At 47.2% G+C, this 19,836-nt stretch overlaps 1 protein-coding gene across 6 annotated transcripts in view; it reads left to right on the top strand.

Annotated features, from left to right (window-relative positions):
- TEX14 (testis expressed 14, intercellular bridge forming factor) overlaps window positions 1–19,836 on the top strand; it is a 311,576-nt gene that overhangs the window by 160,891 nt on the left and 130,849 nt on the right. For all 6 annotated transcript variants that reach the window (XM_033922951.1, XM_033922948.1, XM_033922949.1 and 3 more), the window contains one exon: window positions 7,716–7,866. In XM_033922951.1, the coding sequence (XP_033778842.1) occupies window positions 7,716–7,866 (151 nt within the window). The remainder of the gene's footprint in view (window positions 1–7,715; window positions 7,867–19,836) is intronic.

The raw sequence follows: 19,836 nt of genomic DNA, 5'->3' as shown, positions 1-19,836 counted from the left end.
TTGAGTGAACTCACATTCACAGATTAGTGCTCCATAGCAGGTAAGTTTGGTTACATGCTGTAATTGTATCCGAGCTGGCTCACGCTCATAGTTTGGTTCTTTTTCTAAACCTGCATCTTCTTATTATACTTTTAGAAAATTGGTAAAAACGCAGCTGTTTGATTGATTTGTGTCATAAGGTTTTATCGGTTTTAACTCCATTTTTCTCTCTTAAAGTACTTCTGTTTCATTTCATTTTTATTCATTGTATTTTTTACTGATTGTCCAGTACTTCTTGTTGTAAACCGCCTTGAACTATCACGGCTTTGGCAGTATATAAGAATAAATTATTATTATAGTTTGTAGGTATTATTAATTGCAAATATTGTGTCTGAGCGGGTGCTGTGAATGACATAAGCATTGAGGGTGGCAGAGCAATTCTCCCATGCCAGCCTTCTCTCTGCTCCTCCGATACTTTGGGGACCGCTGCAGTCATTTGGGGGTTTTAATGGGCAGCTCTTGGTGAATGAGGGTCTGCCCCAATGTCTTGCCTGCTTCCCAGTCCTCTGGAAGATGGTTGCCAAAGGCGCCTCAAGTGATGTCCTTGGGGGGAAGGGGGGAGGCAGAGTGATTTTCCCATGCTGGCCCTGACTCTTCTCTGCTCCTCTGATACTTTCTGGACCGCTGCAATCATTTTGAGGTTTCAACAGGTAGCTCCTGTTGGATGAGGAGCTACCCCAATGCTCTGTCTGTTTCCCAGTGCTCTGGAAGATGGTCATCGCAGGTTCTGCAAGTGACTTCAGCGTTGGAGGGGGAGGGGGCATAGAAATTCTCCCACACCAGTCCCGACTCTCTTCACTCTTCTGATGCTTTTTGGGCTGCTGCATTCTTCTGGGGCTTCAACAGGCAGCTCCTGGTGGGTGAAGGGTTGCCCCGATATCCTGCTTTTTTCCCAATGCCTTGGAAGATGGGCGCCATGGGCGCCACAAGTGATGTCAGGTGGAGCAATAATAATGAAGACTGAAACTAAAAGCAACAGAGATTTTACAGTGGCTGACTTTGTGCCACACTCAGTGTGACAGCTGATGTCATAACCCCTTAATTAGTCTCTCTGTGGAGTTATAATTCCAAATTTACAGACATACGCTGCTTTTCATTAAACCACAATAGAGCTTTTAAGCGCAGGTCGGCGAGGTAAATGATCTGATGCTCATAGGAATTGAATGAGCATTGGAGCATTTACCTTGCTGGCCCGCACTAAAAAGCTCTGAAATTCCTCGGATCTCTTAAATGAACCAGACCTCAAACTCTTGTTTTCAACAATCCACACACCAAAAGGGCCATCAGTTAGATCTACTCTCCTCCTCCAGTTCAGCAAAAATTAATTCCCTATCCAAAGTACCTTGGTCAAAACACGTATTCATATAATTCACCATATTCTGGAAAGAAATATCAATAACCAAACTGACCCCCCCAAGTAGCCTCTTATTATAGGAGCAACGTATCCTCTGAATCATACTGGTATGAAATACATAACTCATTGCTATCTTTCCCCATTCCTGACCAAGACTTCCTGGACCACTGGAAAAATATCAATGAATCAAAATATCAAAGGAAGCAAAAGAATCCACAGATCATCAGAGAAATGGTTTGACTCAGCACTTATGTCACTAAAAAGAACTTGCCGACAAGTCTCACAGTACTGGCATAAACACTCATATCCAGAAAACAAGACTAAGTGACGCCAGAAAATCCTAGAATATAAATCACTACTGACGCAAAAGAGAGTACTACTGTAAACAGATCAATAAAGAAGATAATCTTAAAATCAACAAACTGTTCTCAATATTAGATAACTTAACCAACATGAACAAGATCACATATGGTGACTAACCCTCTATTCCAACAGCCTCAGAACTAGCTAACTATTTTAAAACAAAGATTCAATCCACATGAAACCAGCTATCCCCCACCAATCTAGCTAGACACACTGCAACAAAACCACCTATGGAAATATCAGCAGACAGATCTTGGAATGATTTTGAAGAGATTAAATTCAAAGAAAACAAACTCAACTCACAGCAGACCTCCCTTCTTCAACAAGAACTCTCAGACCTTCTGCTGTTGAACACCATCAAACCTGTACCTCTGCAGCAGAGGAGCCAGGGGTTCTTTTTCAAATATTTCCTCATACCAAATAAGACTGGAGGATTGTGCCCAATTCTCGACCTCCAAGCTCTCAACAAGTATTTAGTCAAAGAGAATTTTCGCATGCTCTCTCTAGGCACTTTGTATCTTCTAGAGAAGAACAACTGGCTTTGCTCTCTGGATCTCAAGGAAGCATACACCCATATCACTATTCTTCCAGCCAACAGAAAATATCTTCACTTTCAAATAGGTGCACAACATTTTCAATACAAGGTGCTTCCCTATGACCTAGCTTCAGCACCCAGAGTATTCACCAAGTGTTTGGTTGTAGTGGCTGCAATACTCTGCTCTTATAGCTTTCATGTATTCCCTTATCTGGATGACTGGTTGATAAAGGAGTCCTCTCTGCAAGCTGTTAAGGCAACAACAGGCTCAACCATTCATCTTCTAGAGCTGTTAGGATTAGCAGTCTGAGCTGTTAGGATTAGCAGTCTACCAGAAATCCCATCTCCAGCCAACACAGATTCTGAAATTTATAGGAGAGTTACTGGACACGACACAAATATGTGCCTACCTTCCTCAGAAGAGACTCAACACTCTTTTTCATCTTTGCAACAATGTATCCACTCACCAAAACATCACAGCATGGCAAATGATGTTTCTTGGAACACATGGTCGTCTTCATCTCAGAGACCTTCAATGGACATTGGCTTCACAGCGGTCTCAGGCCACAGATCTGCTATCCCAACAACTCAATCACCTCACTTCTCTATCCATCTCTGTAGTGGTGGTTCAACCCAATAAACCTATCTAGGGGCCTACTGTTTCAGGTTCCTCTGCATCAGAAGATGTTAATGAAAGATGCATCCATGTCTGGATAGGGAGCTCACCTAAACAGCCTTCGTACTCAAGGCACTTGGACTGTTTAGGAAAAATCCTTTCACATTAATCTCCTAGAGCTGCGAACTGTTTGCAAAGCACTGCACACGTTTCACAGACACAGAGGATTTGCACTTTGAACTGTTATAGTGCTATTTGCACCAGGATGGCCCTGAGGAAGTAGTGTCTAGGCTACAAAACAATCGTAGGCTGGCTTGTGACAGATAATTTCATGTGCTACTTTTTTGTGCGCGGATTAGAAACACGTTGTTCCTCTTGTTTTGCAACTAAACATAAATATATTTTGCAGAGAGTGCCTGCTTATAGCAACAAAAGTTTTTTCTGCCTATGATGGATGGATGGTGGTGAGGGTTACCCCCACCTATATAACTGAGGCTTTTTCTTTCATTTTGCTATGAAAGCAGCACTGCTCTGGCAGCTGGTGTATTTGGTAGTTCTAAATATTTCTGGTGGGAGTTTTTTGTTCTGTTTGTATGGGAGAAAAACCAGCACTTTGAGGGCTTGCCATCAGCTGATCGTGGCAGAGGAATATCTTCATCAGCTGAGCCAGTTTTGGGAATTCCTGCCGGCTCAGCTGATGGGTTTCCCCCTGCCAGAATCAGCTGAGTTGTGGAACCCTGCACCCCTCCCCCAACCATCTCCCTGACATCCCAGGCCCCCCTGCATCTCCCCCACATCCTCCAACATTGTTGAACCCCCGTACCTGCCAATGACAGATTGGCAGGAGGGAAGCCAACCTGTTCCTGCCTACAGGACTGCGTGCTGCGAATGATGGGCCTTTCCCCTCTTAATGCATCTTGGGATGCAGTGGGAGGGGCCTAAGGCCATGATTGGCTCAAAATCAAAGTGATGGTAGTATTGGCATCCCACTTTTGGAAACTTGTAATTCAAACCCATCAGTATTTGGATGACTGGCTGATCAGGGCCCAGTCAGAGTCAGAGGTGTCAGGTGGTTCACCAAGTCATTCAGCTGCTTCAACACCTAGGCTGGGTGATCAACTTTTGAAAGACTCTTCTTTGTGACTGTACAGCGCTGCATATGTCTGGTAGCGCTATAGAAATAATAGTAGTAGTAGAAAGAGCCAGCTCGTTCCAACACAAGTCTTGGAATACCTAGGGTCTGCTTCAGGGCAGAACAAAGTATTTCTGCCCGACTCACGCCAGGAGAAGCTTCTCTAGCTGTTACGTGCCTTCCTGGAGACTCTGGCTCTGACAAACTGGCAGTACCTGCAGGTCCTGGTGTCCATGGTTGTGAGTATAGATGTAGTTTGGTGGGCAAGGGTCCACCTGTGCCCGCTGCATGATGTGCTTATTTCCCAATGGAGTCCACAGAGGGATCTGTAGCATGCCCAGCTCCCTTGGATGGTGGAGGCTCAGAATAGTCTGGCCTAGTGGTTAAATCCTCCATCTCTGTCACGGGGTCTTCCCTTCCGGATCTCCACCTGGGTTTTCTTGACAATGGATGCCAGCCTGTACAGCTGGGGTGCTCTTTGCTTGGACAGTCCAGTTCAGGACCGGTGGTTCCCATCCGAGAGGAAGTGGTTGATCAACTGCCTGGAGCTTTGGACTATTTGGTTGGCTCTCCTGCACTGTGTACGCGTTCTCCAGAATCAGGTGGTGCATGTCCTCTTGGACAGTGGCATGGCGGTGGCCTATGTCAATCATCACGGAGACACCAGGAGTTCGTCTCTGCGTAAGGAAGCCCAGCTCCTCTTTCGTTGGGCGGAAGCCCACCTCTTAGCGATTTCCATGGCGCATGTAGCCGGAGTGGACAACTTACATGCAGATTATCTCAGCCATCAGACTCTGAATCTGGGGGAATGATCCTTGTCCTAGAGAGCCTTCAACTGCAAAGTGGAGCAGTGGGGTCATCCAATATTCGACCTCTTGGCATCGGTGGCCAAAAAAAAGGTAGATTGGTTCTTCAGTCACTGTTGCAAGCCAGGAAGTGAAGGCTTGGATGCGCTGATGCAGCCCTGGCATCTGAAGGGTCGTCTTTATGTCTTCCCTCCGTGGCCCATGATAGGCCATCTGCTGAGATTGAATAAGGTGCACAGAGGTCAGGTGATTCTCGTTGTGCTCGACTGGCTAAGGTGGCTGTGGTATGCCGACCTGGTTCACTTACAGCTGGGTTAGGGGCTCAGGCTTCCCTGTCATTCTCATCTCCTTATGCAGGGCCTGATTGCACTCCAGAATCTGGACTGCCTTGGTCTTACAGTGGCTCTTGATCATGGAGTCTTAGTCCGCAGATGCTACTCTTTAGGCGTGATAGGTACTCTCTTACGCAGCAAAAATAAATCAACTGTGGCAGCCTATGCAAAAGATTGGAGATGTTATAAATCTTGGTCCAAAAGAAAAAGGATCTGACTTTGCTGTCAGTACCACTGATTCTTGCGTTCCTTCAAGATGGGCTGGAAAAGGGTCTGTCCTTAGGCTCTCTCTGGATTCAGATTGCCGGTCTTTCTTGCTTTGGTCCTAAGCATCTAAGAGGCTCTTTGGCCTCCCATCTGGATGTTATCAGGTTTCTTAGGGGTACATTGTGACTTCGTCCTCCGCTGCAGCTACCCTGTCTGACTTGGAATCTCAATCTAGTTCTCCAGTCATTGGCTTGTTCGCCCTATGAGACTCTGGAGTGGGCGTCCTTATTGGTTCTCACTGTTAGAACAGTTTTCCTGGTGGCTATAACTTGAGCTTGCAGGGTTTCAAAGCTTTAGGCTTTATCCTGCAGAGATCCTTTTTTTTCGGATATGGATTCCTGTGTGTTTCTGCGCACTGTTCCCTCCTTTCTCCTGAAGGTGGTCTATAGTTTCCACCTCATCCAGGAATTCTGGCTGCCTATGTTTACTCCCTCAGGTTCAAGGAAGCAGGATCGAGTTGCTGAGATCGCTGGATGTGCGCAGACTTTTGTTGCGGTACTTGGAGATCACAAATGAGTTTCGGGTATCTGACCACCTGTTTGTATTGGTGGGATCTGTTTGTACTGATAGGTCCTGCCTGTAAGAGCAGGCCACCTTCAAAAGCCACTGTTTTGAGATAGATTCTTATGACTATTTCATCTGCCTATATTGCTGCTGGTAAGAAGCCCCCCTCTTTCTGTGAGGGCTCATTCTTCTAGAGGTGTTTCCTCCTCGTGTGTAGAGCCATCGGCGATTTTCTCTGGAGGAGATTTGTAGAGCTGCTACCTGGTCCTCTTTGCATACTTTTGCAAAGTTTTATAGGATCAATGTAAAAAGGATGCTGCTTTCGGTTCCTTTGTCTTGGCAGCAGGCTCTTCAGTTCTGCCCTGATTCTATGGGACTTCTTTGTCCAGGAATAGAGTGGGATTTACAAGAATGAAAGATTAGGTTCTTACCTTTGCTAATCTTATTTCTTGTAAATCCATACTTTATTCTTGGAACCCACCATGAGAGTTGCTGATTGTCTGCCTCAATAATTACTGGTAAGCTGAACTTATGTTTTTATTGATCAGCTTAAGAGTACCATCCGAACATGTATGCACTTTGCCTTGGGGATCCCTAGCTGTGGTGCCCCCCCTTTTGTTAGTGTAGGCTACGTTTCCTTATAGTACAATTTCTTTAAGATTGATACTGTTTGTTGACCTGTTTCAATTGTTCATGATTGTTATGAAATTTCATTTTATGAGCAGATTAGACTTGTTTGTCTGGGAGTTTCCCCGTACCCCTCCCTTTTGTCTATTTCCTCTACAGGTGTCACTGTCTGCTTTTGCATGAACTGGAGTCCAGAGGGCAGTTTCGTAGTAAGGGGAAGGGTCTGAAAAGTTGTGTAAATGAGGCTTCCTCTACAAACACTCTCGCGATGGGATGCATAAACCACTTGTCCAGGAATAGAGTATGGATTTACAAGAAAGAAGATTAGCAAAGGTAAGAACCTAATCTTTCATTCTGATTTGAAGTTTTAATTGATAAAAAGAGCAAAGAAATTTACCCTGTTGAATCCGCAGATGAAACAAAAAACACTGTGGATTAATTCAACTACTGGAGCCCTTCTCATGCAGAGTTTCTACAGACTAGCATACTTGGATTGTTTAGTTTTTCCATGTATCCTCAACCCTAGGACTAACAGGGACCCCTGAGGAATACACTCTTGTCAAAACACGGACCGTGTTGGGTCCAAGGCTCCCAGTGGTCTGGGTCTTAGAGGTTTTTATGAGGATTGCTTAGTTGACTCATTAATAAAGCCAATATCAGGAACATCACTTTTCCACAGTCTTTTTTGTTTCTTTTAATTGATAAACACCAATAAAATACCCACAGTTCAAAAAAATTAAAATAAGTGTATATTGTAACTAAATAAAAGATGGAAAAAATAGGTGTATATTGTGTAAACACAGAAAAACACCACTTCTACTAATACTTCTTCCTGTGGCTTCTCTTGTATCCTCTACTCAGGTTTTGTGCCTTTTCTGTGCTTATGACTCCTAAGTTACACAACTGAGCATGATTGCTAGGTACCTTTTTCAGAGGAATCAAAAATACCTATTGTGTAAAAACAGTGATAAATACTGGTATTTTGTGGTCTCAAAGAACAGCTAAGAATAGAAGCCCTAAGTATTCTTTACAAATACTGTTTATTGTAATATAAAATCAGTCACTTGTTATTTTTATGCATATTTATGTTCATATTTAAAGTCTTAGTCTGTTTTGCTACTATGCTAACTTCTTTTGCAGGACATGACTGAACTCAGAAGAGGTAGTATGCTGGAAAACATTAATATACAAACGCATAAGATATATTCAGATATAAATATCTGCTCAAGGTCCAGATCAGAGCTTAAGAGGGAATTTCAGGAGCTTGAAATAGAAGAGTCAGACAGTATTGGTATGCATTTGTATTTATTTATTTAATATAGCATATGACAGTAATGCATATGTATATAAAGAAATATTCCGGGTTGAATGAGTGGCAGCCTAATGTCAGTTTTTATTTTAATCTCTTTTGGGTCTCAGCAAGAGCATTAATGTAAGTTTTAATTATTAGGGTTCCTTTTACTAAGGTGCACTAACAGATTTTTCTAGTGCAATAGGTGTGTAATTCTGGATGGACAGGTTATATCCCAGAGCTGTGCAGAAGAAATCTACTCTCCTGCTTCACAGAGAGCTCTGCTGCCCCTACAGTTTTTTCCTTCTACACGCGAGCCAGAAGGAGCGTTTCTGCTCTGCTTTACTTATTTCTTTATTTTTCTTTTTTGGGGGGTTGTGTACTTTTCCTTTCTTTCGGTGCAGGAGGAGAAGCAGGCAGAGCTGGACCCTCGATCATAAGAGCTCTCAGCCTAAAATCGCTAGTTTTTTCTTTTTTGTGTGTGTTTTTGAGCCATTTTGTGCCAAAATGCTATCATCGTAGCCATCTTGGATTTCACAGTTTTTTTTCAAAGTTCTCCAGAAGCTCTAAATCACCTTGTTTTGCCTCAGAACTGGCAGGGATGGAGTCCTCAGGCTCTTTGACCCTATTTCATGCCAGGTTTGCACTGGATGGGCTTCTGAAGAGCACCCTTGCGCCATGTGCCATGCAGCCCTTTGATCTCTAGGGCTGATGAATGGACAGGAAGCCAGTTCATTGGGGCTATATTCCTTTCAGAGCCCTGGAATGGCAGTCACCTTAGGTGCAGGGTTGCGGAGGCTGAAGAGACCAAGAGACATAAGCTGGATTCCTCTACAGGAGACCTAGCACTGCCTACATAAGAACATAAGAAGTTGCCTCCGCTGAGGCAGACCATAGGTCCATCCTGCCCAGCGGTCCGCTCCCGCGGCGGCCCATCATGCCCATTGCCTGAGTAGTGGTCTATACCTATCTATACCCTTCAATCCCTTTTTCTTCTAGGAATCTATCCAAACCTTCTTTGAAACCATTTAATGTTTTCTTGTCTACAACAGCCTCTGGAAGCGCGTTCCATGTATCCACCACCCTCTGAGAGAAAAAGAACTTCCTAGCGTTTGTTGTAAACCTGTCCCCTTTCAATTTCTCCTACTATGGCATTTTCTCTGGAATTTGATGTGGAGAGCTTTTCAGGACAGCTGACATTCCAAGAGGAAGTCTGGCAATGCTTCTGACTGTCCACGAGGGGGCAAGGGCTCTCAAGGTGCATTTACCTTCTGGCTACGGCTAACCAGGATCCTAGGACAACTTGCCGAGGGAGATTCAGAGGATGAAGGGTCTCTTACTATGCCCTTGCTGTCTAAGGGCACGCCCTCCCTGTCAGGAAATGCAAGGTCACAGACAGGTGTGTGTGCGTTAGACCCTGTGGTGACCCTTGATCAAGGGATATTCCCATAGTCCTCCGTCTATTGACACCCTCAGCTCTGTTGGATCTGATTACTGATTCGCTACGGGAGTTAAACTTATACTCCCAGCAGGTTCCCTCAGCTCTCTCCTCTATTATGAGTGGCGTTAAAGCTCAGTTTTCTAAGTTTCCCTGACATCCTGATATCAGTGTATTGATCACGGAGCATTGGGATGGTCCTGAAAGGTCCCTTAGAGTTGCAGGACTATGACTCAACTGTATCCGATTACACAGGTGTTTGCTCAGCCCTTGGTGGATTTCTTGGTAGCGCAGGTTACCAAGTGCACTTCCCTACGAAGCGAGGGAGGCATGGTGCTAAAGGATATGCAGGATCACAGAGTGGATGTGGCTCTCAAAAGACAGTTCAAGGCTTTGGCCTTAGGAATCAAAGCGGCCACATAGTCTCGTTTGTAATCTGTGCTTGTCATACCAGGTTGTGGAGTCTTGAGCGGGTGAGCGATGAGCCTTTACTCCAGCTCCTTTTAGCAGATGTGGATTACATAGCAGATGCCCTGTCCAACGACATCAGGATCATGAGCAAAGTTTCAGCATTTTCGATCTCAACCTGTCTGGATCAGGCAATGGGCTGGTAACTCTCCTCCAAGGTTACTTTTAGCAGATTTCCTTTCAAGGGACAAATGTTTGTTAAGGGACTGGATGATTTCATGACCAATATAGTAGTTTGTCGTTCAAAATCTTTGCCTGACAGTAGACCCAGAACCTCCAGGGGCTTAGGGCGCTTTAATTTTCGTGGCTCCTGATGTTCTCGACAGTGCTCAAGAGGAGTCGCCTCTCAGAGATCCTTCCAAGGATCCAGACAGAGGTTCTCAGAGGCCAGGCCTCCAGTTTCCATCCTGCTTCAACCTCCAAAAAGACACAATGATGCCAGGTCTGGAGCGGTTCCCCTCAAGATAGAGGAACAGCTCTTGGACTTTGGGCAGGCCTGAGTTCAGATCTCGTTGGACCATTGGATACTGGAAATCATTCAGAATGGTTACAAGCTGAAATTCACTGAGCCCTTAACGGACTAGTTCCTGGACTCCCCAGCAGGGTGACCTGAAAAAGCAGTCATGGTGGAGGCCATAGTATGAAGGTTGTTGTATATTCATGCCCTAGAGCTTGTGCTGCCCAAAGATTTGGACTCAGACAGATAATCCATATACTTCATCGTGTCAAGAAAAGACTCAGACAATTGGAAACCGATTCTGGATCTTACATTATTGCAGTGCTCAAAGTTCTGCGCTTTCGCATGGAGACAGTTTGATTTGTCATAGTGGTGGTTGCTCTGGGGGAGCTCATAGCCTCTCTGGATTTAACAGAGGCCTATTTGCATATTCACTTATTCCCAGACCACAGAAAGTTCCTGAGGTTTCATGTTCTGGAAAACCATTACTAGTTCTCAGCCCTTCCCTTTGGACTGGCGACTGCACCTCGCCCGTTCACCAAGGTGATGGTGGTAGTGGCTGCCCATCTGTGCAAGATGGACTTACAGGTTTATCCATACCTGAATGATTGGCTGATCAGAACTTTGTCATTCTCCAAAGAAGAGCAAGCAGTGTCTCAGGTGATCTGAGTTCTAAAGAACCTGGGTTGGATAGTGAATTTCCAAAAGAGCCATCTGACTCCAGCACAGTTCCTAGAATTCCTGGGTGTCTTGTTTAATATGGCAGACGGCCGTGTCTATCTTCCAGAAGCATGCAGACAGAAGCTTTGCACTTAAATAATGAGCTTGCTAGCCATGCCAACTCCATTGGTGTGGCACTATCCAAGTGTTGGGTTCCATGGTGGCCACAATAGAAATGGTTCTCTGGGCGAAAGCTCACATATGTCTTCTCCAAAACGCGTTATTATCGCATTGATCCCCTCAAATGGAATCTCTGCAGAGGTCCCTGCCCAGACACCAGAAGCCTGGGCCAGTATGGACTGGTGGCTCCACCCTAAGTCACTAACCAAAGGCATACCTTGCGCATAACCTCCTGGGTGATTGTGATGACAAATGCCAGTCTCTTCAGCTGGGGAGCCCACTGCAACCATCGGCTGATTCAGGGTTGTTGGTGGACCACCCAGAGAAAGTGGTAAATCAACAGGCTGGAACCTTCAGCTATTTGGCTGGCTTTACAGAAGCTGCAGAAGACTCTGGAAGGTCAGGTGGTCCGAGTCTTCTTAGACAGTTTTACTGCAGTGGCCTGTGTCAATTACCAGGGAGGCACCAAGAGTGCCCAGCAGGGTCTGGAAGCCTGCTTGCTATTTAAATGGGCAGAACTTCAACTTCAGGCGCTCTCAACGGTGCACATAATGGGGATGGACAATATCCAAGCCAATTTCCTCAGCAGACAGACCTTGGAATCAGTTGAGTAGACTTTGTCAGGGTCAGCCTTCCAAACCATTGTTTGCTGCTGGAATCGCTCGATGTTTGATCTCATGTCAATAGCACAATACAGGAAGGCAGACAGATTCTTCAGTCAAAGGTCCGAGCCCGGAAGCTCGGGTCTGGATGCTCTGGTCCAGCCAGAGCTGCAGAGTGAGCTGTGGTACGTGTTTCCCCCTTGGCCCATGATAGGAAGGATCCTGTACAGGATCACAAACCACCTGGAAATGATTATTTTTGTGGCTCCAGACTGGCCATGCAGACTGTGGTATGCAGATCTGGTGCATCTTTGGACCGGTCCTGGTTGCAGGCTAGAAGTGAAATCAGACCTTCTTTCTCAGGGTCCTGTGGTCAGAGAAGATCTAAATCGTTTTGCTATTGCGGCATGGCTCTTGAGCACAAGGCATTAGCACGCAAGGGATATTCAGAGGTAGGCATTGCTACTCTGTTGAGGTCTAAAAAGCCAACAACGGTCTCTGCCTCTGCTAAGGCTTGGAAAACTTTCCAGCACTGGTGTATTCAGGAAAAGGAGGAGCCCTTCTCTGCTCTGGTCTCTGTGGTATTAGCCTTCCTTCAGGCTGGTCTTGACAAGGCACTTACAGTGGCATCCCTTAGAGTCCAAATGGTGGGACTGTCTTGTTTTAGGGCTCAGAACCGCAGATCTACGCTGGTGACCCTGCTTTGTTTTATCCCACAAGTTCTGGACTTTTGACAGAGACACTAAGGAAGGAGAAATTAGATCTTACCTGTTAATTTTCTTTCCTTTAGTCCAAGTAGACTAGTCTAGCTGCCCACATGTTTCTACTATTTTCTGTCTATGTTTGATTACCTTTGTTTATAGGTAGTCTAGTCTTCTCTACTTAGAATTGTAAGTCTTTTTGTTATGCAGGTGTTTTTTTGTTTTTTTTTTAATTGAAAAGCTTTTATTGAAAAACACTCCAAACAGTACAGAACAATTGCACATGAAAGGCAAAAACAAAAATACATAGAGCTGAATACCACACTCCAAAATAGCACATAGAATTAAAATCAACAGCATAGACATGTGCAAGTCCTACAAACTAATAAAACAATCTAGAATACCCACCAAAGCACAGCCAATATCCCCCCTCCCACCCCCCAGGGACAAAGCACAATACCTACAGCTCTCAATATGGTTGAGAGATAGTCAATTCCAAACAGATACCAAAGATTGAAAAGGAATATGGTTATGAGATCCCCCCAAGCATCGCCCATCTATTCCAACCCCAAGACCAACTCAAAGCCCCTGACTACCCCTACCACAGATCCCCACAGAAGCCCGAAAATTGCGCCACACATGAGCATAACCATGTAGTTTACCATGCCGCAAGGCCGTTAAATGATAAAGATTCTGCCAATTAAGCAAACGTTGCTCCACCAGGGCCCACGTGGGAGAGAGCGCCTGATTCCACAAAGAGGCAATGGCCAATCGAGCAGCAGTGAATGTCAACTTACAAAACAAAGAGTCCCCCCCAGCCAGTTCCAATGGATGCCAAAACAACAAGGCATGTCGCCAATCGGCCGGTATCTGGACGTCTAAGATCCGGGACACCCGATCAAAGACCTCAGTCCAGAAGCCACACACCTGCCCACACTGCCACCACATATGAAAATAGGTACCCACTTCCCCACAGCCCCTCCAACATAGAACACTCGCACCTCCCCGCCAACGAGCCACAACTTGAGGGGTATAGTACCACCGAAAGAGAACCTTGTAACCATTCTCAATCAGCAAAGCAGAAATCCCCACCGAGGAGATCTCCGACCATATGTCACCCCAAGTATCCCAGGGAATAACCGAACCACAATCATCTTCCCAGGCCCTCATGTAGGGAAGGGAAGCCCCCCTACCGTTAAGGCACCTATATATTGCATAGAGAGCTCCCCTCCGAAGCACCGGGCCCAATAGCAGCTCAAAGGGCATCTTACCACCCCTCAAGTCACCTAAGAGTCCCGAGTCCTAATATAATGTAAAACCTGTAGGTAGGGGAACAGATCTCTTATCCCGAACCCAAACTTACCCCTGAGTTCAGTAAAGGGTCTAACACCTCCCTGGACCGGGTCCCACAACTGTCCCACACACACCAAACCCCGTGACTCCCAGTCTGCAAACACTCCCCCATCCCTTCCCGGTGGAAAGTCAGGGTTGTGTCTCAGCGGAGTATACCAGGAATGTCGCCTACCCCCCAATAAACAAGCTCGGGTCTGATTCCATACCCTCAAGGAAGTCACTACTGAGGATACCCCCCTACCAGTCGCGCCCTACCGGGTACCCACGGCCTATGTAACAAAGGCACCCCATCACTTAAATTTTGCTCAATTTCCACCCATAGTTTCGGCGTCTGCGTCTGCCATTCTAAGAGGGCACGCAGCTGAGCAGCCTGATAATATTTCATCACATCTGGGACCCCCAGCCCTCCATCCCCTCTCCCCATACATAGGACCTTCCTACTCACCCTTGGCCGCCTACCAGCCCAAATAAAATTAAAAATTTGCCTTTGAACCCCCTCTAGCGTTTTTCTACCCACCCAAAGAGGCAATACTTGGAATAAAAACAACAAACGAGGTAAAATCATCATCTTCACGATGGCCACCCGGCCCAACCAAGAGAAATACAGATCTTTCTAATTAAGCAAATCTTGGCGAATACGATGAAAGAGCGGGGGAAAGTTAAGGTCATATAAATCCACTCCCGGCGGTCCAAAATAAACACCGAGATATCGCAAAGAGCGCTGAACCCACCGAAACGGATATCGATCTCGGAAATGGGACACCCGGTCCGCAGGCAAGTTAATGTTGAGGAACTCTGATTTACCAACATTAACCCGAAAACCCGACACCCCACCATAAATGTCCAACTCCCTCAATATAGCTGGCAAGGAGGTCGCAGGTTCTTCCACCGTGAACAGAATATCATCCGCAAACAAGGCCAGCTTAAAATCCCCTCCCGGCACCATAACCCCCTTAATATCCTGATTCATCCTCACTCGCTGCGCCAGGGGTTCTACCGTCAAAGCAAAAAGGAGCGGGGAAAGCGGGCACCCCTGACGCGTGCCCCTTGCCAGAGAGAAAGTCTCCGAATAACCACCATTCACCTTAATGCAGCTCAAAGGGCCACTGTACAGGACCCGAATCCAGTCTCGCATGCGTGGGCCCAACCCCACCGACTCTAGGACCCGAAATAAAAAGGGCCAAGCTACCCTATCGAATGCCTTCTCAGCGTCGATAGATAAAAACACCGTTTCTCGCCCCCCCCTCGCCCTATCATATAAGTTATAGACCCTACGAGTATTATCACCTACCTGTCTGCCTACCACAAAGCCCGACTGATCTGGATGGATCAGCCGAGGAATCCAACTCATCAATCGATCCGCCAAAATTCGCGTGAAGATCTTAGTATCAACCCCCAGCAAGGATATCAGCCTGTAGGAAGCACATTGGAGGGGATCCTTCCCCTCCTTAGCTAACACCGTCACTCCCGCCAAACGCATAAAGTAAGGGAGGGTACTATTCCCTTGTAAAGAGTTAAGAAAACGCAATAAAGGAGGCAGTAGCAGATCCTGAAAACGTTTGTAGTACCGAACAGTAAAACCGTCCAACCCAGGCGATTTACCAAGCTTCATAGAACGCAGCGCGCTACGAGCCTCAAGCAATGTAAGAGGGCGGTCCAACCGCGCCCCATCAGCCTGTGTAATCTGGGGCAACTCTGCTGAAGTTAAGTAAGCGTCCTGGTCCCGCGAGGGCCCTGGATCTTCCGGGGTATAAAGCTGGGAATAATATTCCACAAAACGGGCACGGATAGCATCATCAGTCTGCAACACTTCCCCAGAAGCCGCCCGGAGTGACAAGATCTGGTTGCGCGTCTGTCGCACCTTAAGACAGTGTGCAACCAGTCGACTAGCTTTATTAGAGAACTCAAAATATCTCTGTTGGAGGAGCTGTAAGTTATGATGTAATCTGTCCAAGTCTAAAGCCTGGAGATCCCTATGGGCCTGAAACAAGCGCTCCCGCAATGTCACATTCCAAGGAGAACGCTTATGCAAACTCTCCAACCTACCAATCTCGGTTAACAGGCCCGCTGCATCCTCCCGCCGCTTACGCTGTCGGGCCGATGCCAGGGCTATTAATCTGCCCCTAAGGGTAGCCTTTAACCCCTCCCAAACTGCTTCCAATGAAGCTCCACACTCCACATTTACATCAAGATATTCTTGTATCCACCCTTCGATCTGTGTTCCCACCTCTGGGTCATCTAAAAGACTATCATTAAAACGCCAAAATTTCCGTCCCGAGCCTCCACCTTCCCCCTGGAATCGCAACCAAACCGGGGCATGGTCCGACCACGTTAGTGACTCAATCCCCGCGGACTCCACCCTCCGGAGTAGTCCCCGCTCCACAAAAACATAATCAATTCTAGAATATGAGGAGTGTATTCCCGAAAAGTAAGTATAGTCCTTAACCGAAGGATGTAGCCACCTCCAACAGTCCACCACATTCAAATTGGCCAATGCCTCCCGCAACAGTTTACGATACCTTCTCCCATAATGATCTGCCCTCCCTGAATTATCCAAATGGGGGGTCACTGTAAGATTGAAATCCCCACCAAAAACCAGGGCACCCCCCTTGAACTTGAGAATCCGAGGGACCAACTCACGAAAGAAGGTCCTCTGACCCTCATTAGGGGCATAGATATTTACCAGGGAATATAAGACCCCCTCAATCAAAGCCTCCAACATAATATATCTGCCCTGAGGATCCCGCACCACCCTACGTACCTCACACCGGATCCCCTTACGAATAAGAATCCCTACCCCACCCCTCTTAGAAGTGCCCACCCCGGAAGCCCAGAAGGCCTGCGGGAACCTGTGATCTCCAGCCAAGGATTCAAGGGACTGCAGTAAATGTGTTTCCTGGACAAAGCAGACATCAGCCCTCAAACGGAGCAATTCCCTATAAAAGGCCCTTCTCTTGTTGGGAGAATTGAGACCCCTAATATTATAAGAGACCAGTTTAAACGCCCCCATATTCCAAATAAAATAATGACAATGCAAACCCAACCCCAACAAATATGTCCCCCCTTCCCCCCCTCTCCCCCCCATCCCTCCCCACCCCCCCCTCCCCCACAGTGAGAGTCCTCAGATCTCCCACCAACATATAAAGAAGTGAACCATCTCCATGGCCCCCTACACACATCCCTCACACAAACAACAACTATCAAAAACGGTGTGTACAAGATTCCCTCATACACCAACCCACCAATCCCTCAAGCTCCCATGTCACCATTTACACTCCCCCCTCCCCCACCCCACACTACCCCCCATTTAACACCAACCTGAAACCTTCAACGTTCCCCTCCCCCCTCATCCCAAACCAGGTAGTGTATAACTCCCACACAACACTCTCCCAAGGGGAAAGATTCAACTGTCCATTCCCCCGGAGGGGAGTCCAAAGACCCCCCGCCGAGGCCTGAAACTGGCATTGGAAACAGGAAATAGACAAGTACATTCAGTCAGCTCTCAGGGAGGAGCACTTGAGGACGAAGCAGTGGCCCGAAGAGGGGGTCCACCCCCTCGGCCACCCCTCCCGCTTCGGGATCCATTTTCCACTCGTTGCCAGCGGGAGGTAGAAGGACGCCCACCTTGGCCAGGCACTACACCTCCCGCCGGGACAGCCTCCTCAGTGATCTCAATACCCGCTTGTTGTAGCAGCCCACGAGCCTCTCGAACAGTGGTAACTCTGGTGTGAACTCCGTTGATGGTAATAACAACTCCAAAAGGGTAAGTCCAACGATAGCACAAATTGCTGCGCTGCAAAGCCTTGGTCACTTCCCTGAACGCCCGCCGTTTCTGGAGCGTGCCAGCAGCTAGATCCTGATAGAACTCCAGCCGGTGGCCCTCCCAGGTGACCGTGCCCATCTCCCGGGCTCTGCGGAAAATCCGCTCTTTAAGGACAAAGCTCTGAAGACACAACACTATATCTTTTGGTTGATCCAGTGTCCGGGGTCCCAGCGCACGATGAGCCCGCTTCAGTCCCGGTTCTAATGTGTCGTCTTGCAGGAGCCACCTGATCAGCTTGATTGTAGTAGCACGAACATCCTTAAACTCAGGCAGGTCTGGCAGGCCCCGCACCCTCAAATTGTTACGCCGGGTGCGGTTCTCCAGGTCCTCGACCTTATCCTGAAGAAGTTGGTAATCCGCAGACACCGTCTCCAGTGATCTCTGCATTCCGGTTACACTGTCCTCACAGCTATCCATGCGCATTTCCACCACCTCGACCCTCGTGCCCACCTCCACCAGGTCAGTGCGCAACTCCTGCACCGCCTCCCGAACCTGCACCGCCACCGCAGAGATTTCAGACTTTACCTCTGCAATCCATCGCTGCATATCCGCTTTAGTAAGCGGGTCCATCGGTGAACTCTCTGGCACCGGGTCCTCCACCATATCTGCCACAGCCGCCAGGGCCCCGCTCGATTTCGCCGCCTCCCCGCTGCATATCTCAGGGCCCATGCTGCCACGTGTAGCCCGGCTCAGCGCTTGTTCCATCGTGCGCTGGCCGGGTTTGTCGCCGGGCAACTTTTTTCGCATTGCCATAGTGATCGCTGCGACTTCACACACCTCACCAGCCCCCGGGAACAAAAAATTGCGCCGTTTTCACACCGAAATGATAGTTATTTCGCCGGCCCGAACAGGAGCTCTCAGTTCAAGCTCCCATCCGTGGCGATGACGTCACTTCCTCTCTTGTTATGCAGGTGTTTACAGTTTTCTTTTTCATAAAGACAGAACAAGGAAGTTGAAGTTAATTTTCCATGTCATCTAACTACACATCACCATATTCGCGGGGGTTAGAAGCACAGTTCCTTTGCGAATATTAAAAAATCAAAAATAACTTTAGGGCCCCCACCCTCTCACCTTCTGGACTCCTCCATAGCTTAATTTTGGAGTCCTGGTGGTGTAGCAGTGAAGTAGTTAAGGAGCGATCTACCTGTGCAGATCTGCTATAAGAAATGGCTGCCTTGAGTTCCTGCAGCACTCTCACAAGACCGCGGAAACTTGCGAGACCAACGCAGGAACTTGCAGCAGCCATTTTTGATCACAGATCTGCATAGAGTAGGAGTGTAGGAAGATCGCTCCTTCCCCACTTCACTGCTACACCACAAGGACTTGAAAGTTAAGCTATGGAGGCAGGAGGGGGGAGGCTGCTTGTTTGGAGACTTGCAAATAACTGAATTATCAAATCCCCAAACCATGAATATGGAGGGAGACCTGAACTAAAATATTGAAGTTGCACAGGTTCCTTAATAAGACAATGCACAATTCTGTACTCTGTGTCTCCACTGCAGGTCAATGAACACAATACTTATAAGTTCTAGACTGACCTGGTAGAACTAAAGGAAAGAAAATTAGTAGATAAGATCTAATTTCTCCATTTTTTTAGATGATGAACTGCTTACATAAAAAAACAAAAAGTTTTATTTTATTGTAGTCTGCAAATCAGGGCCGGTGTTAGGGGTGAGCAAATGGGGCAACTGCTCTGGACCCCACAGCTCCAGGAGGCCTCCGTGGGCCAGGATGTCCGTCCTTTTTATCACCCTGTTCCAAAGCCCCTTCACCTTTTAAAATGCAAATGGGTTGCCAGTGCATCAGCGATTCTTTAGCGCTGCTCGTGGATTCCTCGGCATTGTTCTCCTGCTGCTGTCTGCCTCCTCTGATGCAACTTCCTGTTTCTGCTTGGGCAGACCATGGCAGGGGAATAGCGCTGAGAAATCCACAAGCAGCACCAAGAATTACTTCTGTGCCGTTGACCCATTTGCATTTTAAAAGATGAGGGGGGCTTCAGAACAGGGTGGTGAGTAGGGAAGGACAGTCCAGCCCATGGGGGCCCATTAGAGCAATTGATTTTTAAATAAAGGGAGAGATGTGCTGGATGGGAGGACATTTGGTGGACCTGGGGGGAGGGAGGGAAGGAAGGAGGAGGAGGGAGGGAGAGATGCTGGATGGGAGGGCATTTGGTGGGTGGAGAAATTAGGGGAAAGGGCAGAGAGGAGTGGAATTGGGGGTCTCCTCCTTAATTTCTGACCTGGACCCTAGCATGTCTAACACCAGCCCTGCTGCAAATGTGTATGAAT

This window comes from Geotrypetes seraphini, chromosome 15, assembly GCF_902459505.1.
Source record: "Geotrypetes seraphini chromosome 15, aGeoSer1.1, whole genome shotgun sequence".
NCBI classification, from domain to species: domain Eukaryota; kingdom Metazoa; phylum Chordata; class Amphibia; order Gymnophiona; family Dermophiidae; genus Geotrypetes; species Geotrypetes seraphini.
Note: the sequence above shows the minus strand (reverse complement) of the source record. Positions and strands in the feature narration are given on the sequence as shown.